This window comes from Caretta caretta, chromosome 1 (genome assembly GCF_965140235.1).
Source record: "Caretta caretta isolate rCarCar2 chromosome 1, rCarCar1.hap1, whole genome shotgun sequence".
Classification (NCBI taxonomy): domain Eukaryota; kingdom Metazoa; phylum Chordata; order Testudines; family Cheloniidae; genus Caretta; species Caretta caretta.
Window position 1 is genome coordinate 173,180,812 of NC_134206.1, and position 26,407 is coordinate 173,207,218.

The following is a 26,407-nucleotide window of genomic DNA, read 5'->3' on the forward strand; positions in this document are numbered from 1 at the left end:
CACAGTATTGCCTAGAATCTCCACAGTGCTCTACACTGTGGAAATCCTACCCACCATCAGAATCAGTGTTTTTAGAGCCCCCTTATATAATTCTGGTCTTTCTCTGTGGTGCAAAGGGGCCACTGTGGGAGTAAATTTGCAGCCACAGGTTCTCTGTACAAATGTCCCTGGAAAGCCACAGATTCTCGAATAGGTAGGTTTTCAGGGCTGCCCCCAAGCCTAGTTCTTTAGTTTGTAAGAACCCATCCCACCTCAAGGAAACAAGTGGGGATTAAAAATTGTGAGAAGCTTGCAGAGACTTTCCTTCCCTTTAACCCCTTTCAGGGTGTTTCCTTCAGGAGGGAGTGATCAGGCCCTTTGATCCCTATAGAATGAAATTAAGATACCATATTAAAGACTCTTCTGCACAACAAAATGAAACTGCATGATCAAATCACCCTTAATAAATATCCATAACAGATAACACAAACATAAACAGAACAGAGACAAGGAACCTAACTGTGAGGCATAGTTATTCAGTGGTTAGGGTGGTCACATCTAATGCTAGAAACTTTGGTTCAATTCCCCGTTACCCCTGAGACTTCCTGCATGACCTAGGACAAGATATTTAGTCTCTCTGTGCCTCAGTTCCCAATTTGTAAAATGAGAATAATAGCACAGCCCTTCCTCACAAGGATGTTATGAGGATAAATCCATTAAATTGCAAGGCGCTCTGATATGACTATAATGGAGACCATATCATTTGTAGATTTAGAACTACCACAATCCAATAATTTTATATAACTTTAGGAACAGTATTTTTTATTATCTGAAATTAGTTCTGTCCTATGCCTCAGCACAACACATACCCTGAAAAAGCCCTGTGCTTCTGTCCTCAAAATGCCATGAAATTGATTTATCCACCTGAAACTGCATGAAGCTAATGCCTTTCTTGTGATGATTCGAGAGAAAGCATGTCCAAGACTATTTAAAATGTTGTCCCCAGCAAAGTTTTGTTCAATAGTGAATTTCCAAGGCTTACATTTATTAAAAAATGTCTATGTACTTAAAACAGATTCTAAAGCCCAGAAGGGGCAATTATGATTATGTCATTTGTTCTCCTATATTACATAGGCCAAGCAAGGTTAAGTCATATGATCAGGTAAGAGTCAGTTACCAAGTAAGGCAGCATCCAGCCGCTGAAGTATAACTGTACCTCAAGTAATAAGACAGCTTTATCTAACAGCTTTAAAAAAAATGAATCCTAAACAGAAGAGCTCTTGTGTCTAATTATATGGGGCTACTCACTGTATTTAATTTATGCATAAAGCAGTTAGCTGTATTTTCCATGAGTTCTCTGTGTGGTTAAATTGGTGCACTGTTTGCATTGTGTTCATTAGAGCTGAATGAATAATTCACCGTTAATAAATTATTTGGCTAATGAAGCCCTCTACTTCTGCTTGGGGAACAGTCAATAGCAGATCACAATTTCCTTGAATTTTTCGTTTGAGGGTTATTTTAATATCATTTTGAATTTTTTACTCTGTGGGTTGAGCATACATGTTCAAAATTCAAACTCTGTTCCTTGGCCAGATAAAACAGAGAGACTGTGTTCCCTAATTAGATAACAGTGCAAGCACTTCTGATTTGAATGTATGTGAATTTAAAATTTTGGTTTCTACAAATCCTAGTGCATGTGACTTTGAACTTTGTTTTCCATTAACATTTGTATTATTAAATAGCAATCATTTGAATGCATGATAGAAAAAGAATGTAAAACAGCACAAAATGGCTGACATGAATGCATTTAAAAATCCAGATGAATACTAACAGATAGTATTTTGCATTATTCACTCAGCTTTAATATTCATTTGTAAAAAATCCATAAATGCACAATGATGATTGAAAGCCTCGGCAAGATTTGGCCAACTATACAGCCGAGCATAAATTTAAATTGCAACATAGACAGAGGGAATTCCTTTTTCACTGCTCATGAAATGTTACTAACTGTGCAAGTCACCACAGCCTGTCAACTTCCTTCATCTTCTACAGAGAATTATTTGATAGTGACAGACTGTTTTGTTTGTGGCACACAATAGGGAGACTTTCAGAACACTTGCTGCTCATGGTGATAATTCTGATACTGCCATAGCTGATGTCCTAAAACTGGCTGCCTTTAAGTTTTCTGTCAGTGCTATGACACATATTTTGGCAGTGGGACAAAGGGCACATGGTGAATTTTTATATGAGAAAAACAGAAGGTTATGAAACACTGGCAACTGTTCTTTGACAATGCAATACTGATGTGTGGAGTGGTCCAACACAGAGATATGTATTGGGGACAAAATTCTGTGGCTTTTGACAGTACATACAGATACAGGGGAACCCCTAAAACAATTGAAAAGTCTAGTTCTCCACACATACTATAGAAAATATGTCCTAATATAAAAGTAGTAGTGACATAAAAAAGATATGTTTGCATGTTGCTGGAAGAAATATCCAATACTGTACATTAAATAACTTGCTCAAAATATGTTTCTAATGAAAGGCATTGTCATCTTGGTTCTATAATGCAGTTAGTAGATAAGAGACCTGCTCGGGAACTAACATAGCCATTAGAAAATCTATTTTAATTCTGCCTATACATCAGCAATTCTTGCTCATTTTAATAGTTCTCGGTTTGTTTATGATTGTATCGTTCATATTATGTGCCAGGTGACAGCCTCAGGAACTTCAGTCCTCTAGTCAGAGATAGAAGCGCATGTGTAGTGACAGTAGAAGCTTTAACATATTATATTCCCAATGTTCTGAACAGGTTGGGATCTCCAGGATTTATTCAGCTCTTCTCCTGCTAGCAAGGCATGAAAATTTGCCAGTTATGGTGATGACTTTTGTAGTATGGACCTATGCCCATGACAAACTGGACTAAATCTACCAATTCATTTCATACAGATCAGCAAGCAGTGAGAACATGGTAATGACTTTTTGTCACTCTGAACCTGGGTAGAGTTTGAACTACTCAACGTTGATAAATGCAAAATAATGCACATTAGAGGGAAACATTTAAACTACACATATACTTCTCAATGGGGTCTAATTTAGCTTTATCAAATAAGTAAAAAGACATGGGCATCTTTGTGGGTAGCTGACTGAAATTCTCTGCTCAACAAATCAAACCTAATGTTAGGAGGAAAAATGGGCACAGAATAATACAGAAATTATAATGCTATTTGATACATATAGCAACGGTTCTCCCCCATCTGTGGAATACTGTACTCAGTACCCATTACCCCATCTTAAAAAGGATATTGCAGGATTAGAGAGAGATCACAAATTAGTGACAAGAATTGTTAGAAGCATGAAAATACTCAAATGAGGAGAGATTGTAAAGACAGATTGTTTATTTTAGAGAAGAGACCTTGAGGGGCAGAACAACGAATGCTAATTGGAAGGTTGATCAGGAACTTCTATTCTCCTTGTCTCATAATACAGGAAAAGAAAAAGAACGTTCAACAAAATTAAAAGGTGGAAAACTGAAAACTGATAAAAAGGTAATATGTTTGCACTGAATGCGTGGTTATACTGTGGAACTCGTTACCACTGGATGTTCTTCAGGCCAAGGATTCAACAAGTGTCAAAGAGGGATTGGACATTTATACGGATAATGAGCACAGACAGTGTCATAATAGTAAATATTAAACACATAATTTTAGAAGAAATATAACACCTCATGCTTCAGGGCTTAAACTGAACTCTATTAGCGATTAGGAGGAGACTCCTCTGGTAAGCAGATTATACCACATCCATCTAGTTCATCTTTCTCTGAAGCATCTGGCATTGGCCTCTAATGGATTTAGGATATTGGGACTACATCAACCATAGGTCTGATCCAGCATGGCAAGCCCTATGTTTTTTATTGAGTTGCAGGGGAAAGACACCACAGAACAGGGATCAGCAACCTTTGGCACGTGGCCCGCCACGGTAAGCCCCCTGGCGGACTAGGCCAGTTTGTTTACCTGCCGCGTCCGCAGGTTTGGCCGATCGCAGCTCCCACTGGCCGTGGTTCGCCGCTCCAGGCCAATGGGGGCTGCAGGAAGCGATGTGGGCCAAGGGATGTGCTGGCCACCACTTCCTGCAGCCCTCATTGGCCTGGAGCGGCGATCGGCTGAACCTTCGAACATGTTCCAAAGGTTGCCGATCCCTGCCATAGAACCTATTAAATATTTTTCTGAGTAATCTGGCTTCATGTGCATTTCTTTCATATTTCCCCCGATTATCTATTTCCTTTCATTTGAGGACACATTCCCAAAATAACACACTACATAACTGTCCCATTGTACATTACAGAAGTCAAGTTGGTGAATGCAAATTAGATGGTTTTTGTTTTATTTTTATGCACGACTAACAAACCAAATTTGAACTGAAGCAGGGTTTTTAATTCTGAAACGTGTCATAGTCTGCTCTGTTCTCCAGCACAGCGCCAAAAAACAAAGAATGACAAAAACCTAAAAACTGTCATGCTTGTACCCCCTAATTTTCACAAATTTTGTTTAAAAATTATGTTACTAGTATCTGGTTCTTTCCCTTATTGATGCCATAAATTCTATTAGGAGATGAATCACTCTGTAGAACCTCCACCTCCCCTTTTCCTCTCCCCCAACTACTTTGTTCAGATGCATAAGTCTTGAAAAGCAATGGTTAGGATGTGTAATGGAGGTGGGGGTGAAACAGGTTTCAAAGATGTTTGCATAGGAAACAAGATTTGGCCCTACACTAGTTAAATACACAGACACACTCCACAGACGATGTAAAGACACATAAATCGATTTGAGTCAATACAGCTACACAGACTTAACGCAGCAGAGGATCTGGCCCATAAATTAGTCATAGCCCTGGTCTACACTAGGACTTTAGATCGAATTTAGCAGCGTTAAATCGATTTAAACCTGCACCCGTCCACACAATGAAGCCCTTTATTTCGACTTAAAGGGCTCTTAAAATCGATTTCCTTACTCCACCCCTGACAAGTGGATTAGCGCTTAAATCGACGTTGCCGGCTCGAATTTGGGGTACTGTGGACACAATTCGATGGTATTGGCCTCCGGGAGCTATCCCAGAGTGCTCCATTCTGACCGCTCTGGACAGCGCTCTCAACTCAGATGCACTGGCCAGGTAGACAGGAAAAGAACCGCGAACTTTTGAATCTCATTTCCTGTTTGGCCAGCGTGGCAAGCTGCAGGTGACCATGCAGAGCTCATCAGCAGAGGTGACCATGATGGAGTCCCAGAATCGCAAAAGAGCTCCAGCATGGACTGAACGGGAGGTACGGGATCTGATCGCTGTTTGGGGAGAGGAATCCGTGCTATCAGAACTCCGTTCCAGTTTTCGAAATGCCAAAACCTTTCTGAAAATCTCCCAGGGCATGAAGGACAGAGGCCATAACAGGGACCCGAAGCAGTGCCGCGTGAAACTGAAGGAGCTGAGGCAAGCCTACCAGAAAACCAGAGAGGCGAACGGCCGCTCTGGGTCAGAGCCCCAAACATGCCGCTTCTATGATGAGCTGCATGCCATTTTAGGGGGTTCAGCCACCACTACCCCAGCCGTGTTGTTTGACTCCTTCAATGGAGATGGAGGCAATACAGAAGTAGGTTTTGGGGACGAAGAAGATGATGAGGAGGAGGTTGTAGATAGCTCACAGCAAGCAAGCGGAGAAACCGGTTTTCCCGACAGCCAGGAACTGTTTCTCACCCTAGACCTGGAGCCAGTACCCCCCGAACCCACCCAAGGCTGCCTCCTGGACTCAGCAGGTGGAGAAGGGACCTCTGGTGAGTGTACCTTTTAAAATGCTATACATGGTTTAAAAGCAAGCATGTGAAAGGATTACTTTGCCCTGGCATTTGCGGTTCTGCCTTTGCAAAAGGTTTCTGGGGAGGGCAGCCTTATTTCGTCCTTCATGGTAGGACACTTTACCACTCCAGGCCAGCAACACGTACTGGGGAATCACTGTAGAACAAAGCATTGCAGTGTATGTTTGCTGGCATTCAACCAAAATCCGTTCACGCGGTGGGAGGAGGCAAAATGCGACCTTGTAACGAAAGCACATGTGCTATGTATGTAATGTTAACTTTCAAGGTTTACCCTGAAAGAGTGTAGCCACTGTTTTATAAAATGTGTCTTTTTAAATACCGCTGTCCCTTTTTTTTTCTCCACCAGCTGCATGTGTTTCAATGATCACAGGATCTTCTCCTTCCCAGAGGCTAGTGAAGCTTAGAAAGAAAAAAAAACGCACTCGCGATGAAATGTTCTCCGAGCTCATGCTGTCCTCCCACACTGACAGAGCACAGACGAATGCGTGGAGGCAAATAATGTCAGAGTGCAGGAAAGCACAAAATGACCGGGAGGAGAGGTGGAGGGCTGAAGAGAGTAAGTGGCGGGCTGAAGAGAGTAAGTGGCGGGCTGAAGACAGGGCTGAAGCTCAAAGGTGGCGGCAGCGTGATGAGAGGAGGCAGGATTCAATGCTGAGGCTGCTGCAGGACCAAACCAGTATGCTCCAGTGTATGGTTGAGCTGCAGCAAAGGCAGCTGGAGCACAGACTGCCACTGCAGCCCCTCTGTAACCAACCGCCCTCCTCCCCAAGTTCCATAGCCTCCACACCCAGACGCCCAAGAACACGGTGGGGAGGCCTCCGGCCAACCAGCCACTCCCCCACAGAGGATTGCCCAAAAAAAAGAAGGCTGTCATTCAATAAATTTTAAAGTTGTAAACTTTTAAAGTGCTGTGCTTAAAGTGCTGTGTGGCATTTTCCTTCCCTCCTCCACCACCCCTCCTGGGATACCTTGGTAGTCATCCCCCTATTTGTGTGATGAATGAATAACGAATGCATGACTGTGAAGCAGCAATGACTTTATTGGCTCTGCAAGCAATGATTAAAGGGAGGAGGGGAGGGTGGTTAGCTTACAGGGAAGTAGAGTGAACCAAGGGGCGGGGGGGTTCATCAAGGAGAAACAAACAGAACTTTTACACCGTAGCCTGGCCAGTCATGAAACTGTTTTTCAAAGCTTCTCTGATGCGTACCGCGCCCTCCTGTGCTCTTCTAACCGCCCTGGTGTCTGGCTGCGCGTAACCAGCAGCCAGGCGATTTGCCTCAACCTCCCACCCCGCCATAAACGTCTCCCCCTTACTCTCACAGATATTGTGGAGCACACAGCAAGCAGTAATAACAGTGGGAATATTGGTTTCGCTGAGGTCTAAGCGAGTCAATAAACTGCGCCAGCGCGCCTTTAAACGTCCAAATGCACATTCTACCACCATTCTGCACTTGCTCAGCCTGTAGTTGAACAGCTCCTGACCACTGTCCAGGCTGCCTGTGTACGGCTTCATGAGCCATGGCATTAAGGGGTAGGCTGGGTCCCCAAGGATACATATAGGCATTTCAACATCCCCAACAGTTATTTTCTGGTCTGGGAATAAAGTCCCTTCCTGCAGCTTTTGAAACAGACCAGAGTTCCTGAAGATGCGAGCATCATGCACCTTTCCCGGCCATCCCACGTTGATGTTGGTGAAACGTCCCTTGTGATCCACCAGAGCTTGCAGCACTATTGAAAAGTACCCCTTGCGGTTTATGTACTCGGCGGCTTGGTGCTCCGGTGCCAAGATAGGGATATGGGTTCCATCTATAGCCCCACCACAGTTAGGGAATCCCATTGCAGCAAAGCCATCCACTATGACCTGCACATTTCCCAGGGTCACTACCCTTGATATCAGCAGATCTTTGATTGCGTGGGCTACTTGCATCACAGCAGCCCCCACAGTAGATTTGCCCACTCCAAATTGATTCCCAACTGACCGGTAGCTGTCTGGCGTTGCAAGCTTCCACAGGGCTATCGCCACTCGCTTCTCAACTGTGAGGGCTGCTCTCATCTTGGTATTCATGCGCTTCAGGACAGGGGAAAGCAAGTCACAAAGTTCCATGAAAGTGCCCTTACGCATGCGAAAGTTTCGTAGCCACTGGGAATCGTCCCAGACCTGCAACACTATGCGGTCCCACCAGTCTGTGCTTGTTTCCCGAGCCCAGAATCGGCGTTCCACAGCATGAACCTGCCCCATTAGCACCATGATGCATGCATTGTCAGGGCCCATGCTTTCAGAGAAATCTGTGTCCATGTCCTGATCACTCACGGGACCGCGCTGACGTCGCCTCCTCGCCCGGTATCGCGTTGCCATGTTCTGGTGCTGCATATACTGCTGAATAATGCGTGTGGTGGTTAATGTGCTCCTAATTGCCAAAGTGAGCTGAGCGGGCTCCATGCTTGCCTTGGTATGGCGTCCGCACAGAAAAAAGGCGCGGAACGATTGTCTGCCGTTGCTCTGACGGAGGGAGGGGCGACTGACGACACGGCTTACAGGGTTGGCTTCAGGGAGCTAAAATCAACAAAGGGGGTGCCTGTACATCAAGGAGTATTTCAGGCAGGACTGCACGGAGGGTTCCAATAAGAAATGGTGCACCTAAGTTATCGTTGTTATTGGAACAAGGAGGTTAGCCTGGCCTCTGATTGATACATGGCTAGATTTACCTCGCTGCACCTTCTCTGTGAGTGACTGCAGTGTGACCTAGAGGAATGAGTCCCCTAGACAGGGGAGGAGGCAAATGAGTACAAAACAAATCTGGTCTATTTCTTGTTTTGACCCACTCCATCTATCTTTTACATCTTTGGCTGGCAGCAGACGGTGCAGAAGGACTGCATGCCATCCACATCTCATGGCTGCTTGGCAGAAGATGGTACAGTACGCCTGCTAGCCATCCCCATCTCTTGCCTGCCTGGCAGAAGATGGTGCAATACGACTGCTAGCAATCCTCATCTCTTGCCTGCCTGGCAGAAGATGGTACAGTACGACTGCTAGCAGTCCGTATCGCCTGCCTGCTCACCATAAGACGGTTCAATAGGACTGACTGCAGGACTAAAGAGAATGACCTGGTCAAGTCACTCCAAATTTAGTCCCTGCGCCCATGTCTGCCCAGGCGCTCCCAGCCGACGCGGCCAGGAGCACCTCGGACACGATGAGGACGACTACCAATCGTATTGCACCATCTGCTGCCAGAAGGCAAGGGGTTGCTGCTACTGTGCAGCAAAGCCGTACCGCGTCTGCCAGCACCCAGGAGACATAGGGTGACGGTTACCTGAGCGGGCTCCATGCTTGCTGTGGTATGGCGTCTGCACAGGTAACTCAGGAAAAAAGGCGCGAAATGATTGTCTGCCCTTGCTTTCACGGAGGGAGGGAGGGAACGGGGGCCTGACGACACGTACCCAGAACCACCCGCGACAATGTTTTAGCCCCATCAGAGCGCTCCATTGTGACTGCTCTGGACAGCACTCTCAGATGCCCGATTGTTTGCCATTGCTCTGACGCTGGGAGGGGCGCTTACAGGGTTGGCTTCAGGGAGCTAAAATCAACAAAGGGGGTGGCTTTACATCAAGGAGTATTTCAGGCAGGACTTCACAGAGGGTTCCAATAAGAAATGGTGCACCTAAGTTATTGTCCTTATTGGAGCAAGAAGGTTAGCCTGGCCTCTGATTGATACATGGCTAGATTTACCTCGCTGCATCTTGACTGCAGTGTGATCTAGAAGAATGAGTCCCCTAGACAGGGGAGGGGGGGGAAGCAAATGAGTACAAAACAAATCTGGTCTATTTCTTGTTTTGACCCACTCCATCTATCTTTTACATCTTTGGCTGGCAGCAGACGGACTGCATGCCATCCACATCTCATGACTGCTCGGCAGAAGATGGTACAGCACGACTGCTAGCAGTCCGTATCGCCTGCCCGCTCACCATAAGACGGTTCAATAGGACTGACTGCAGGACTAAAGAGAATGACCTGGTCAAGTCACTCCAAATTTAGTCCCTGTGCCCATGTCTGCCCAGGCGCTCCTGATCGACCTCACAGAGGCGACCAGGAGCACCTCAGACATGACGATGACGGCTACCAGTCGTACTGTACCGTCTGCTGCCACAAGGCAAGGGGTTGCTGCTACTGTGTAGCAATGCCGTACCGCGTCTGCCAGCACCCAGGAGACATAGGGTGACGGTTACCTGAGCGGGCTCCATGCTTGCCATGGTATGGCGTCTGCACAGGTAACTCAGGAAAAAAGGCGCGAAATGATTGTCTGCCCTTGCTTTCACGGGGGGAGGGAGGGAACGGGAGGCTGACGATATGTACCCAGAACCACCCGCGACAATGTTTTAGCCCCATCAGGCATTGGGATCTCAACCCAGAATTCCAATGGGCAGCGGAGACTGCGGGAACTGTGGGATAGCTACCCACAGTGCAACGCTCCGGAAGTCGACGCTTGCCTCGGTACTGTGGAAGCGCTCCGCCGAGTTAATGCACTTAATGCACTTAGAGCATTTACTGTGGGGACACACACACTCGAATTTATAAAACCGATTTCTAAAAAACCGACTTCTATAAATTCGACCTTATTCCGTAGTGTAGACATACCCCTAGAGTGTAAGGCAGGAAGGGACCACCAGATCATCTACATTGTCACCACCTTCTCACACTGTAATATACAACTCAGAATAGCACAATTGAATTGTTTTGTGTCTTTTCATAATTAAACATAAAAAATAGTAATTTATATTTAAGATCACAGTCATTTTCAAGTCAGTATTATTTAGTTCAAGAATATGACAAGCCTCAGTCACAATTCTTTTCATTCAGATTAATGAATGAAAATGATTTAAAGCATCATATTTCACAGAAACACACTCTGGAATACATTCACCCATTATTTGTCTCCATGTGGAAAGGAAGTAAACTATTTGGACTAACAGAACATGGGAAGAAATTAACAAACTTGTGGGTGGGGAAATGAGAGTGTGTATAAGGGAAACTGGGACTAAGAGAAGTAAACTTGTAAAGGCAAAAATGTAGAATTCCAACAGAGCCACGGTTCATAATAGAGATCAATACGGATGAGCAGCTTTTCACTGATTATGACAGACAGCAATAGGAGAGCAATAAAGCCACAAAATGTAGGATATTTATGCCCCCTTTGAGAGTCTCAACTATGAAAATAAATGGATTTATTAAGAGGTGCTCTTCCTTTTTCTTTTTTTTTGTTCATTCCATGTGGGGCATGGACCCATCTAACTAGACACCTTTCTTGTATTTATTTGGATTTAAAGGCTTCTTATAACTATGGCGTAGTAACTGTCTGGATATGTTGGCATAGATACATGCAACAGGAAGCATGGTCAGAGCATCCGTGGGGCATGCATGTATGTAAATAGATGTGTAGCGTCATTTCCTTCCCCGCCCCCATTTTGTTAACTAATAGGCTTCTCCTTTTGTTTCAGTGTGACCTGCTGTAATCCTTAAACACACAAGTTTTACCCTGAGAAAAGCCCTGATCTACAGGCCATTGAAATCAGTGGAAAGATCTCATACCACTGAACTATTTCACCATTGATCATTTTATGAGAACATCAGCTATTCTGCCTATTCTACAGTCCCAAACAGTCTCCTATTCCTGATCCAATGTCTGAAGCCACAGCTGTCCTCTCCTCCCCTGCCAGGCCCTCCACAGCTTTCACTCAATAACTTCTATAATGCATTTCTGATTTGCCAGTAGGAAAATATGAGATTCCCACCCCCCAACCCACGCAATCTGAAGCAGCCACACTGCTACTCTAAGTTATGTTCAGCGTGTGTGCGCGCACACACACACACACACACTATATATAGGCTTACCATTGTTATCAATAATTTTGTATTCTTCCAGTAAATGTAAAGCTTTGACTTTGCATAAACCTGATAGGTTTGAGAAATACTACTTTGAACATTCAGATTTGTCAGTGACTGCACTTTTGCCATTTTAAATCGGTTTCTTTGTTGTTCTAAATCTGGTGACACTTTTCAACCAATACTGGGAATACATACAACTTATTTCATTGCAATTCATGCAACATAATTTGGTTTTAAAATAAATTTGCAAAAGATACAAAGACCATGACAAGTACAGTCATCGATAGCTGATGTGACTTCAAAAGAAACTGTTTAACTGGAGAAAGGGGCCAGGGATTTGTCCCCAGAGACATCTGAAGGACATGAAGACCTCTTACTTTGCCATTGAACGTCACTGTTGTTGCACACTAAATAAAGACAAAAGGGCCAGTATACCTTTAAGAAAAAAGTGGCTCAGCTATGAAAAATTGTGAGTATGTTGGCACCTCTCCAGAGAATGCTTCTGACGGAAGAAAGAGTTAAACAAGCGGAGACTGAAGCAATAGAACAGTCAGACAAATTCCCACAACAAAATGAGAAAAAGGAGACTTGGGAGGAAAGGGGTTAATGGAAGTTTCATAAAGAGCTTATAATGCTCATTAGAACTGACTAATAGCAGTCTCTCCTGTTTCTTTTAAAGGGACTTACCACTTAACATATGCTAGTGTGGGCTGTCACTGTGCATGACAACTGCACCTGTATTTCTCCTTAGTGTCCCTGCCAGGTCAACAACATTCAGGCTACCAGCTCCCCAGCTGTTGCTTCTCTTGGGCAGAGACACACATCCCTTTCCCTCCAGACTGGGGTATTTTCAGGCTACACAGTTCCCTGCCTTCATTGTGCATTTCTCAGCACAGACAGGTTGTTCAAGAACACCTGCTTGCTTTCTTTTCAGAGACAATTAACTGGTGTAATTGCTACAGTGATACGTTACCACACAGCTCTTTCTAAGCAAGCCTATTGTATTCATAAGGTAAAAGCAGTACAGAGAAAACATTAAAGACAATAAAAGAATCTATACACATACTAATAAGCGTCCCAGAGTTAACCCCAGCTCTAACATGGGCTCTGGCAGCAGCAGTCCTTCAAACATCACACACTCAGGGTTTCCTTTGTGGCCACAAGTTTATCACAGTCTCAGTTCAGAACTAGCACCTAATCCTTCCAACCCTTCCCTAAGAACTGGAGTCCTTTATGGACCAGGGGTCCTGTCCATTTGCCATAAAATAAAAAGGCCCCAGACCAGTTTAAAACCGGGATATTTATCCAAAAATCTTTTTCTCTGTTGATCCCTGAAGAATCCAGTAAAAATGAATATATGTACACCTCTCAGGTGTGGGCAGTCTGGGGAGTTCAAAGGGATGATAACAGAGGAAATACATTAGCATCCCCCCCTTTACTAGAGAAGGTACATACAATGCCACAACAACACATACATAATTGCATTTTTTAAATCAATGTACCCCAAAGGTATTAACCCTAAATCAATAGTTTATCTTAATTCCACAAGGTTTGTTCAGGTTATTACAGGATATTGTCAGTCTGTCACTTGGGCATTCAATGCAAAAGCGATTCTTCTGTTAGGTCAGCTGAGGTTTCCTCTAGCTATAGCTCTGCAGTCTGCCTTATCAAATCAGAAGCAAACACTTCTTTTTTTTCTGCCAGCCTTAGAAATGGAAGCCTGTACACTACATCTGACAGGTGAGCAATGTGTTTCCATTGACTATGAACATGGTTTGTATGCTATGTTCTAAAATACTTTTTTTAATATTAATCTCTTGGTTCACATGGTACTTGTGTACACTGGTCTAGGCCCAGACACATTTTACTTTCGCTTTTAGAAATATCAAGAACTGCCTAAAAACCTACCTCTTTGGGGAACAGAAAAGTTGGGTGATTTAACAGAGTCAGTGCAGAGATCATCAGTGCAGTCCCTTCTTCTCTCATGCTTAGTTTATTTGCCCACCTTTCCACTGACATGAAGTGGGGGAGGAGTTTTGGCAGCTGTAATACCATCAGCAAATCACCACTGACATAAACAACCCTCAAGGCCAGGGAATAATTTGGCATGTTCCCAGATTTGAGAGGCCTGTCACTATAGGGAGCCAAACTGCCAGCTCAACCCTGCTGTAGGTATGATGGTGAATAACCTGTAATTATTAAGGGGAAAAATTACTAATTTCCACCCTCACAGTTAGTTTACATTTTTTAAATTATAATCAAGGACAAGGGGGAAAAAAGAGAGATTAAATCTTATATTCATATACTTCTAGGATTCCAAATTGGGAGAGGTCAGGGAGTTGGATTAATCGTAGGATTCTTAAACCCGAATATCCAGCTATGGCACAGTATTCAATATTGTGGTATAACAGGGCACTGGGCCCTCAGGCACTGGCTTTAGTGTGGGTCCATAGGTTCAATTACACCTCCTGAAATCAGGAATGGATTAACCAGTGTGAACTGGGCACATTTGCACAGGGTCTTCATCTCACATTTGGCCCAGTCAACCCTCCATCATGATGGAGTAGTAGCCAGGCCAAATCTGAGTGGCACTGTCACCCAATGCACCAGGTCATAATGGCTGGAGTGGGGAGCCATGCCTGGCCCTATAGGAAAACAGCCACTGCTGCGGTGGCAGTGTGGGGCAGGCCCATGTTCCATCCCTGACCCTCCCTCTCCAGGCATTCCCCCCACATTGGTTTTAGGGTTGTGATGTCATAGCAGAGGATTCTGTTGTGTGTGGTCAGGAGGAAGAAGGAGAAGCAGCAGCAGCAAAAAAAGAATGCAGACCTATGATTTTGGGTCCTGCCCCACATTTACACTAGAATTTAACATAATGCACCCATTGACTCAGGAGGCTGCTGTCTTCTCTGACCATTTCTGTCTCTCTCTGACACATACAACTACAATTCAATTAATCTCCTACCCCTCCTCTTTTTTTGGGAAACACCTTGCCCCTGCACTGCTCAACATATACTCCAGCCTTGCACATGATATGTTTTTTTGGGTGGTGGCTCCATTTGCTTCAGCTATCTATTCCACAAAGGAACTTTTTACTTTTATCATGAACAAAGGGCAGATGTTACATCCACCAGCTTTAACCAGGTTTTTCCAAATCCCTAGCACAGCAATATATAACATTAAAGTTAGCAAATATATAAATTACTCCTGGGGGAATTCTGTGTCAAAAAATTAAAATTCTGCACACAATATTTTCACATTCTGCAAAATTTTGCATATTTTATTTGTCAAAATAACATAATATAACCACACCGGTTTCAATAACTTTTGGTCTTTTATTCCAAAATACCTGTCAGCAAGTATGTCTAACAAACAAAAAAGATTCAGAATTTTTTTTTTTTTTTTGCAAATAGATTCCTTATTAGGCATATTAATATGGAACTCTGATTAATAATTCATTTAAACTACAACACATAACTATTTCCCACACCCTCAAGAAACCGTGCAAAGCTGTGTGTATGGAGGCGGGGGGAGAGTGTGTATGGGGGGTAACGGAGGAGCTGAGGGAGAGGGAAATAATTGCTGGGAAGGAGCCTGGGTGTGAACTGGAGAATTGTTGGGTATGGGTGTGAAAAGTATGGAACAGGTTTTTTGTGGGGGTGGGCAGGGATTGTTAGGGAGCTTCCCCCATGCAGACCCTGGCTGACCCCTAGCCTCTCCCATTCATTCAGGCACATGTCCCTCCACTTACACTCAGACATCCTCTCCCCCCATCCTCATATGGCCCTGCACTCCCTCCCCGTGCTCATGTGTCTCTGTGCCCCAACTCAGACACTCCCCCATCCCTATGTGGCCCTGAACCGCCTCCCCCATCACCATGTGGCCCTGCACCTCCTCTCCCACTCAGCTCCTGCCCAAGTTTGTCCTCCCCCATTAGCCCTTATAAGTCTGTGTGAAACCCCCCAGCACCTCATGCTGTCTATCTCCCCATAGTCCCTGTCTCCGGACTTGCCCTGACAGTCACTGTGAAGAAGACAGACTCTTTCTCTTCCCTAGCTTGCTGGGAGCTTGTGGTCTATGGCCACAGTGCCCTCTGGTGGGAAAAAGGCAGAACTGCAGTAACTTTTCAGGAGAAACCTTTTTCTGCACAACAAATTTTAAAAAAAAATGTGTGGCTCATTAATTAGGCACGCACACAGTGGCATAGAATTTCCCCAGGAGTAATAAACCTCTGAATACACAAGAGCAATTTTTTTGCACAAAAGCTACACTAAAATAAGATCAAGTTGAGTTCTTCAGGAAGGTTATACAAGGGAAGCCAAAGAAAAAGGTTCCAGAATATACTGGTTTCAGAGTAGCAGCTGTGTTAGTCTGCATGTTAGTTTGGATGCATCCGATGCAGTGAGCTGTAGCTCACAAAAGCTTATGCTCAAATAAATTTGTTAGTCTCTAAGGTGCCACAAGTACGCCTTTTCCTTTCGCAGAATATAATGGTTTCCTTTCTGAGTTGTCATATTATTCCCAGCTTCACAGCAATGTTCCCGGTGACCTATTGTAGAGTGTGTGTGTGTATGCGTATGTGCATCTATTGGGAAATAACACTAAGGTGATGATGCAAACCACTGACCTCTGGCTGGTTAAAGGCTATTGACCTGTTGGTGTACAGAGATCTGCATAATACATAGGTACTGAGAAACAGTTATGTAGTTATTATTTAAATCAGGCATACAGAACCAGACTTCAGGCAATTGCATATGTGGGGGAAAAAAAACACTCTACAGCTATGCCTCAGTAACTCAAGACCATCCCTACTCTTTGACTGGCTGAGACGCCTTGATTTCAGTATAACATTTTAATAATCTGAATTAATGCAAGTTTTGAAAGAGAGAATGAGCCTTGCCTGCAATGTTCAGCAGGAAGCATTTGCTTTCCATGAGAATGAGAATTTCTTTGGCTCTGCTGTGTTAGAGATTCTCAAAGACTTCATGTTTACTTCTTTGTGAACATTTGCACTGTACTGTAAAATGCAAATACAAGTGCAATTTTCAAAACATTGAAAATCAGATACATAAGAAACCCAGTTATTTCTGACGAAACTATTTTTTTTTTAAAAAGGGTGCTTATGAAGTTTTTGTTTGTTTTTCTGTCACCCAAAAGATCTCGCTTGCACACAACTGACAGAGTATTCAACAAAAAGAAAAGGAGTACATGTGGCACCTTAGAGGCTAACAAATTTATTTGAGCATAAGCTTTTGTGAGCTACAGTTCACTTCAGCTTATGCTCAAATAAATTGGTTAGTCTCTAAGGTGCCACAAGTACTCCTTTTCTTTTTGCGGATACAGACTAACACGGCTGCTACTCTGAAACCAGAGTATTCAACGTCAGCTAACACCACCAGCTGCACTGCACAATTAATTACATTGTTACTAGGCAGAACATAGGCTGGCACACACAAATTAATATTATCTCAATCCAGGACATAGCCATTACTTTCCTTGACTGCTGTGGTGGGATAGCTATATTTCACAGCAAAAGAAAGCATTTGAAAAGAACTCAACTACAGTAATGTTGTCATTGTTTTGAGAATGTGAATTTATCTTTAAAGAAAACTCATGTAATACTTCCCAAGCATGAAATTCTTGTCACTTTTTTGTTTGTTTTTTGGGTTTGCTTCTCTAATTTTCAGCAGAATAACCACTGCAATAGATGGAAGCTTTGAGGAAAAACTATAAAACAAGACCTGTGTTCATGCTCCATGACCTCAAAGCAATATCCATTCTGGATCCCTAACGGAAATGATCAAGGCACACAATTATAGACAGTAATGAATCAGATGACAGAAGTGAACTCTTTTTTATAAAAAAGAATGTGATTTTATCGTTTAGAGATTCTCAATCACATGTCCAAGGGAAGCAGATCATTCAGCAACCATCAGTCAGATGAAGCAGTTATTTCAATTATTAATCAGGCCACTTCTCATGTTCAAAAACATGTTCCCTAACAGTCGGATAGTTTTCCCAACTCTCTTACATAAGGCCTGGATATTTTCATTTTACCAATGTCTTAAAAACAAATAATGTCAGGAATCTAGGAAACATAATCAGAACATTTTAGTTTTGTTGAGTGCTTAGCAAAGTATAAGGTGATATCCTCTAGTTAATGTCCTGGTCTTCCCTCAGGTTTATTTATTTTTAAACAAAGTTACATGTCATTACTGTAACTAGCAAAATTACGGCAGAGTATATTTTTATTTGTAATTTACTTTCAATTTGTTTCATGTATTGTCTCTAACATATTGCTAGATTTCTTCAAACATTAAGCCCTAATAAATAATTTGGGCCTGTTTGATATTTTAGAATGATAAAACAAAAGTAAAGTCTTCAAGAAAGAGCACTGTGTTTGGTCCTCTGAAGCCTTGTCTACATTATGCAAGAGTTTTGCAACACTTCTCAGGGTTACCAATAGTGTTCAGCTCCAGCAACATTAGCAACATTGCAGTCAAAGTACATATGCTGTGCTGGCTTCAGCGGACATTGTAAGCATAAAATGCTGGCAGGAGCTGATGACCTATCTACACTAAGTCTCAATGTTGCTATCACTAGTGGAGGTGAAACAGCATTAATAATGGGAAATCTAGCAAAAAAAAAAAAATCACTTAGTGATAGAAAAGTCTTTAGAGTCTGTGCTTAACACTACGAAAAATGACTGATGAATGTGATTAAAATTTAAATGTGTTTTATATGAAAAAACTAAAGGCCTCATAGTTTCATAGGTGCATCCATCAAACTTGTTCATGTCATTCATGGCCAGCATGATGCATCAGAATGGGAACTCAAAACAGCATTTTTTGTTTGTTTGTTTGTTTGTTTTTAAGTATGGAATGGGACAGACTTGAACACTGTTAATATGCCTACTCTGCAAAGGCAAACATGTTTCCTGGTACTGTGAATGGTGAAAGGTTCAATCAATGGTGTGAAACATTCTCACCTCCCAATCACTCAATGGGATGAGGACAATGCATCTCCCTGGAGGTGTGCAGCACCCTTCCTGCTGCCATTGACTCATGGCTTAACTGTAACAGACAAGAATTAAATTCAAGGTCCAGATTTCTGCTGTTCTTACAAAGGCAGACCAACCAATGATTTCAGTGGCAATGCTGCCTGCATTGAGGCTGCAGGATCAGCCTCTAGATCATCGGTGTATAGCATCTGATACTGTGTGATGAGCAAGAAATGTATTCATTACTTCATCATATTTATTTTCATTTCTTTTGAGGGTTTGTAAGCAGGTAGCTTGAAGCTGGTAATGTGCTCTTCCCCAAATAATTCAGCCTCCTCTTTTTGTAATTACACATGATCCTACATCCTTTATTTTTGCCAGAGGCTTATGATATGCCTTAATTCCATACTAAAAATCATTAGTAAAATTAAATACAGAAGCTAAGTAAGATCTTTTTGAATTCCATATACAATTTACCCTTCCATATACAATTTAACAAGTTATGATTAACTGCACATACAGTAGCTGTGGTACTATGCCTAGATTTCCCTACTGGCTGTTGGGACACACTGAGACTAATAGCTATTTTCCTCCTCCCCTCCTCCTTTTGTCACCAAACTCTTAATTAGGAGAAGCAGCAATAATACAAAACCCTTACAAATTACTTAGCAGGGATGGTGTCATTTAGCTGCAGCAATATGAAAGCAAACTATGAAGCAGCCTTCATTACTTTGGGGTTTTTTTTGCTGGACAGGTGTCAGTGGAGGTGAGTCATATTTTTAATATTGTTCAAGTTGAAGCATTTATATACAGTATAAAACTACTTTTATTCTTCCAGTTCCTTACCTCCAGCAGAATGGTTTTAAGGTGCTCTGACTGCATAGGAACAGATTACATATGTCACTGTGGATTGTGGCATCAGCATGAGGAGCTAAAGGGGAAAGACAATGGACATTAATATTGTTATATAACATGAGGCATTTACAAATGCATGATATCACTGATAACTGATAGTAGTTAAACAATAAGCCAGCATTGTCAAATTCTGTTGCCTAAATTTAGGCACCAACATGAAAGTGGTCTGATTTTCAGTCCTTCCGACTAGTGCCCACTGATTTCAAGAGCCTTGATGTGCCCAGGACACTGACCCTCTGCATATTGCTGGGAATGCTAGCACCGGGGAGAATTCATGCTACACTTTTTCAAAAGGTGCAGCAGGAGACACTGGGAAATTTGGCTGACCCACTGACCTTAGGAGCTATTGTCTCCACAGGTGTAACGCTCACAGTCATTGACTCTTGGGTGACAAACTTCTTTCCTAACTCAGCTCAGCATTGGTGCAGTTCTCAGAGTTGTGGGGGAAGATTCTTGTTTGCACAAAGGGTTGGACAGTAGAAACCTCACACAACTTGTGTTACCTCTACAGGGGTAGCCAGGATACTGGAGCATCTGCTACCTAAACACAATGTCCCAGGAATATTAGCAGCACAAGAACCACTAGACTCGTCAAAAGGGAGTATGATGTGGCTAGGTATAGCCATAGCTACTCCCTACTCTGCTATATCCAGTAGTGTCTTTAGGGTTGTTTTTGGTGAGGGAAAATATACACAGAACCTTTTTCACTAGCATTAATGGCTGATTTATCTAAGTGTGCTCCCACACTACTTTCAGAAATATTCTGCCTGCCTCTGTTTTCCGGAGGCATAAAACAGCGGTACCCTGCAGCTCTGCACCCCACTAACGTGTCTGTAAATTTGAACCTTAAAAGTAATGTAAGAACTTCCATTAATGTTTACAGGAGTTACACGTGCATGCCACAGGGAGACTAGACCCCTAACTGCTTTTATTATAAGATTAAAAACCTGATTAAACTGAATGTTGTGGTGTTTTAAGGCCCAATTCCGCTTTTCTCACTCAAGCAAGACTCTCATAAGAAGAGAATGTTTGAACTCAGGAAGAGCACTGAAATAAAGCCAATATAAGAAATAAAACACTTACCATCAGTGATTAGAGTCAGAAATGTTTCCAAAGGGAAAATCTGAAGCCTCTTTACAAATATTTAATGCCAGCAGATACTTGGTAAAATTCCCTATGAAGATACTCTGTTTGCTTGATGTCTTTCTAAAGAACACTATGTGAGGGAACCATAAAACTTACTGGTTTCTTTCCTTTTCATATATACACCAAAATGTCTCCCCGCTTTTTGTTCTCACTCTTTCAAACACACACCTCACACACCTGACTCCGAAACGCACCCACATGCACATGCATGTTTCCCCTTAAATGTTGGGATTGTGAACCCTCTATCTTTTTGTCCAGATTTTTTGTCAGCTTCTCCCCCCTTTTTTCTTTAGGAAATCATTTATCAATCTGTCCTTTCTTCAAACTGTAATTCCATTCTGTGACCAAAGATTTGAGAAATCATGTACTTATATTTGGCTTATTGTATTTTTCAGACGATAGTGTCATATGGTAGTTTAACATGTCATGTTACACTGCACTCTGTCTGCTGAGACATTTGAAAGCATGCAATTTTACTCAAAATCATAAGGAAAAATATCCTGAAACCTCTGAAAACTGGATTTAAAAAAAAAAAAAGTAAAGTTTCAGGGCAAATGTGCATTTTATTATAAACAGTTACTCTCTCATTCTAGAGAGAAAAAACGTTTTAGTATCATACAAAGGTAATCAGGCATTTTTATATCAGCCATTATTATATTTTATCCTTAGTTCTTATTTTGCCCTTTTCAAACATGCCACAGTTAGATAAGGCCTAATTCATTTTCTCTGCCTTTTATAATTGCTATATTTTTATTATCTTCTATCTTTTCCTGGGCTCCATCATTGAGTTCTGAAAATTAGAAATGTCTTCTTCATACTTTGCATGATATCTTGAATGATTCATTTCCATAGAATTATATTTTCAACATCATCAAATCTTTAGTTACACTTTTTACAACACAGTGTGAGAAGCCTCTTTTGTTATAAACCATGTACTTCTGAAAAGGATTCATTTTTTAACCAACTCCTTAAATTGTATTAATCTTTCTGAACTAATGAAAGTCACAATGTACTGTTAGAATACCAAAGCACTTAAAAGTTTTTTGAGGGGGTCCAACTGAAAAGTCAAAGCCTTTCAGAGAAGACTGCCACATATTTTTCCTCCTGACCAAATATCACAACAAATAGCATATCATACAAGCTGGAGCCCTAAGAAATATTCAAACCACTTCTTGCAAGGAAGAGCCATATCTCTTGTCCGGTGAGAGCCAGTGAAAAACAACCCATTACTTGTGGAAACTATCAGCACCTATTTCACAAGAACAAACCTGCCAACCTCTCTGAACAGTACTACAGTCCTCTCAATCCTCAAAGCCAACCATCCATGCAGAACTATCACTCTGTCTTGAACCTCACATTCCTAAGCCAAAATAATTGAGAATATAGTAAAAAACCAAGCTCCAAAAATGTGTGACATCTGTCAACATCCTGGATGCTTTGCAAGTGGATTTCTGACAGGGGAACAGCACGGCAACAGCTTTGGTAGCACTAAAAGATGATTAATAGATTCACAGATTCCACGGCCAGAAGGGGCCATTGTAATCATCTAGACTGACCTCCTGTAATGTCCCAAAAATAGTTCCTAGAGCAAATATTTTAGAAGAAAAAAAATAATCTTGATTTAAAAATTGTCAGTGGTGAAGAATTGCCCATAACTTAGTAAATTGTTTCAATGGTTAATTACCCTTACTGTTAAAAATCTACACCTTATTTCCAATCTGAATTTATCTGGCTTCAAATTCCAGCCATTGGCTCCTGTTACACCTTTCTCTGTTAGACTGAGGACCAATTATTAACTATTTGTTCCCCGGCTAAATACTTATCAATTGTAATCAAGTCACCCTTTAATCTTTTCTTTGTTAAGCTAAATAGATTGAGCTCTTTGAGTCTATACTATACCGCATGTTCTCTGAACCCTCTCCAATTTATCAACACCCTTCTTGAATTGTAGACACAAGAACTGGACACAGTATCCAATCAGTGGTCACACCAGTGCCAAATAGAGTTATAATAACCTCCTACCCTACTTGAGATTCCTCTGTGTTTATGCATCCCAGGATTGCATTAATTCTTTTGGCCACAGAGTTACTTACTAGGAACTCATGTTCAGATTATTATCCACCATCACCACCAATCTTTTTCAGAATCACTGCTTCCCAGGAGAGAGTCCCCTAACCTGTAAATATGGCCTATGTTCTTTGCTCCCAATGATGTTCTGTCCATTGCAGGGATCTCCTCATTTCAACAGACAGCGATCATGTCTAAGTGGTCACACTACTCAACCCCTCCTCATCTTTTGAGGCAGTTTACCACAGATGCTGCTGTTCCATTTGTATGACCTAGTGAAACAGAAGATCCCCAGTCTATTCCCACCTATCTGACCCAGCAATGGTCATGGATAATTGGTCCTCTCCTCCAACAGCTCTCAATCTATAGGGTTTGCCAGTGATCCATCCTGTGTACCTTATACCTTCAACATCCACATAAGGTCACTTAGAAAAGTGATGATAGGACACAAGCTCTATTGTCAATAATCTGCTGACCCCTATCTGTATCTCTCATTTTTTCACAGATGCAACCAACACCTTCATAAGGTTGTCACAATGCCTCAAAGAGATTGGCTTAAACTAGACAAGACCAAAGTGATGCAGGAGAGAAAGGGGAAATGTGTCAAGCAATGAGGCACACACTGTCCTCCCTCTTTGACAAAGTTTTCTACCCCTGCCCCCATTTGGCAAAGTGATGTGAAGCTTCAGGGTTCACTTGGCACTTAAGCTAAATGATCGGTTAACATCATTGTCTAAAATAATTTTTGTCCCTCAGCAGCTTACTTGGAACCAATACTCTTTCCTCCTGAAAGAGGGTCTGGACAGTGACCCATATATTTTTTACCTCCAAAGTGGATTACTGGAACACATTGTCTCTGGGGTGAAAGGTAGCAGCAATGTGGAGGCTACAGGTCATGCAGAATTCAGCAACTTACCTCCTATAGAAGCCAGGCTTCTGTGATCATATCGCCCCGTCCATCCACCAGCTTCCAATTCAATTTCCTTGTCAATAGAAGGCCACTCGTGGACAGGACCCTGATTACATCAGTGACCTCATATCAATCCCTCATCTACCATGACAGCACTACACCTCTGGGACTAAATCTTAAAAAGCCCAGGATGAAAGAAGGCAAGAGCCAGAGCTAAAGCATTCTTAGGTAAAGAGATTTAGCTGTGAAATCAACACTAGACTGATCCAGAAATGGACTAATTTTAGGGCACATTGCAGGACTCTCACTGTCTTATAAGCATTTGCTTCATAACTGGAATAATGGCTATACATTATACTCCAGGCAGAGCCTAGTAAAGGAGATTCCTCTAAAGAGCTCACAAAGCATATCTGATTTACCTGTGCAGTGTGAATCCTAAAATAATTACAATAGGTAGGTAGGTAGGAAGAAAAAGTACTATTGTAATGACAAAAATAGGGTATCATTAAAGTGTGTTATATTATATAGATACAACTAACACGGGTGTCAATATGAATGTGATAAATTGTGGTATATTATGCAGCATCAGCAGATACCAAGATATTCGAAGCCGGCCCGAAAACTGTCTCCACCAGCAGTGGTTCAGTTTCCGCAGTTTTCTTGGTATGGTCATATTATTAAAATAGAAGACCAACGAATTTCAAAGCATGTAAACCAAGGAATGTCGGTATATGGCAGGCAATCACATGGGCATCAGAAACTATGGTGGCATGATAAGATTGTGTGTGAGGGACATAAACTGAATGTACAGATTGACCACCTTAAAGACCTAGCCAGGGATTGATCTGGTTGGTGCTAGATCTGCAACAAGGCCACGTCACTTTGGGATTTGACATGCTACTGCTGATGAATCAATATTCAGTGTTTTAGCATCTAACAACAAAAGGAGTATCCAATAAAGGAACTAGTTGGTTCAAGTTGGTCAGTTCTGTTGGACTTCTCTTAGCATTGTTTCCACTGGGGCTGTAATGCAGAAGACTAAAGATCTGCAACTAGCCACAAGGATGATGAATTAGGTGGGCTGTGGGATCTTTGATTCAGCATATTTTTTTGTTTCTATGGACTTTAGTTAGAACCTTAATGTTGCCTCACATAGAGTTGTTGTTTTCTTCCTTTTAATTCAATGCCACAATGCAATTTCACATTTTAAAAATATTTTTAAAATATGTATCTTCGGGGAATTAATGTGAGCAAAAACACCCAAGCAAAATTTTACAGAAGTGATTTCCTCTACTATTTTGGTTTCTCCCTTATTTCCCCAAATTTACTCAAAACCAGGCAGTAGATGCATGTCTGACAAGCTGAGAAAGGAACATAAGAACTGGGAGAGCAGAGGATAAAACAGACCAAGGAATAAGATGTCAAGTTTTCATTACTGCTGAAATTTTTCATTACTGCTGAAATTCACTAAGAATAAAAGGATAATAAAATGATGGTATTGTGACTCAAAGTATACCCCACAACAAGCCCTCAGAGTCTTGATTTCCTCAGAAGTTTACAAACTTAATGAAAAGTATTTTTATTGAAATCCCTCAAGGCAAGTTATAACTATTGATTCCAAAGTCTGATATTTGAAGTTTGAACGTTAGGAAGCAGATGGGCTGGAAAGATTTTTTTTTTTTTTTTTTTTTAGGTTTCAGAGTAGCAGCCGTGTTAGTCTGTATTCGCAAAAAGAAAAGGAGTACTAGGGGCACCTTGGAGACTAACCAATTTATCTGAGCATAAGCTTTCGTGAGCTACAGCTCTCTTCATCGGATGTGAGCCAGACAGTTCCAACTTGGAAGTAATCATCACATGAACACACTCTTAATACTTATAACATAATGTTAACAAAACAATCCACCTTGCATGGCCTTTATGTTACACATTTGAACTCTACCATCTCCCTCTAAATACATCATCTTGTAGAATAGATACTAGGCTCTTGGCTTGTTGATTACCATTCACTAAAGTCAAGAATTTCATATAGTCAAACACTCTGGATAAGCAAGCAGACATCTGGAGCAACATTAGCTATAATAGCAACAAACAATACTTAGCACTTATATAGTGCTTTTCATCCATACATTTCAAAACACCTGTCAAAAAGGTGGATTGACATTATTATTCCCTTTTCACAGTTGTCAAAATGGAGTCACAAGAGATGAAGTGAATTGCCCAGGACTAGACAGTGAGTCAGTGGCAGAGCCAAGATTAGAACCCTGCAGTCCACTCCTCTGCTAAGTCCACTATTTGACATAACAAAATTTACCTTGCCAGAACTGAGGATGACTATATGCTATATTTTTTTATATATAGTGCAATTAGAGATGTACACTATTCCCTTTCCCTTAGGGCTCTGCTGGGAGGTGACAGCCGTAAAGTGAAGTTGAAGCTTAAATGGAGAGCTGTCACTGAACGATACCCACGGGATGTGTCGAATCATTGCATCATTCAGGTCACGTCCCCTGAACCGCCACCACTGGACATTTCTGAAGCTGAGCTGGCCAGCTGCAAGTTGCAACACCCTCTGGCTCTACTCTCTATTGCTGTTGTTGTTTCCTTTCTTAATACTGGTGGAAGTCAAGCCCATCCCATAGAGT

The 26,407-nt window shown here is 42.0% G+C and overlaps 1 protein-coding gene across 1 annotated transcript; it reads left to right on the forward strand.

Annotated features, from left to right (window-relative positions):
* Positions 1-4,924: 4,924 nt before the first annotated feature.
* LOC142070593 (uncharacterized) lies at positions 4,925-6,734 on the forward strand. The gene is made up of 2 exons (XM_075124359.1): positions 4,925-5,804; positions 6,193-6,734. Exons 1-2 carry the CDS (start codon positions 5,225-5,227, stop codon positions 6,732-6,734), a joined length of 1,122 nt encoding a protein of 373 aa, XP_074980460.1. The 5' UTR covers positions 4,925-5,224.
* Positions 6,735-26,407: the final 19,673 nt, after the last annotated feature.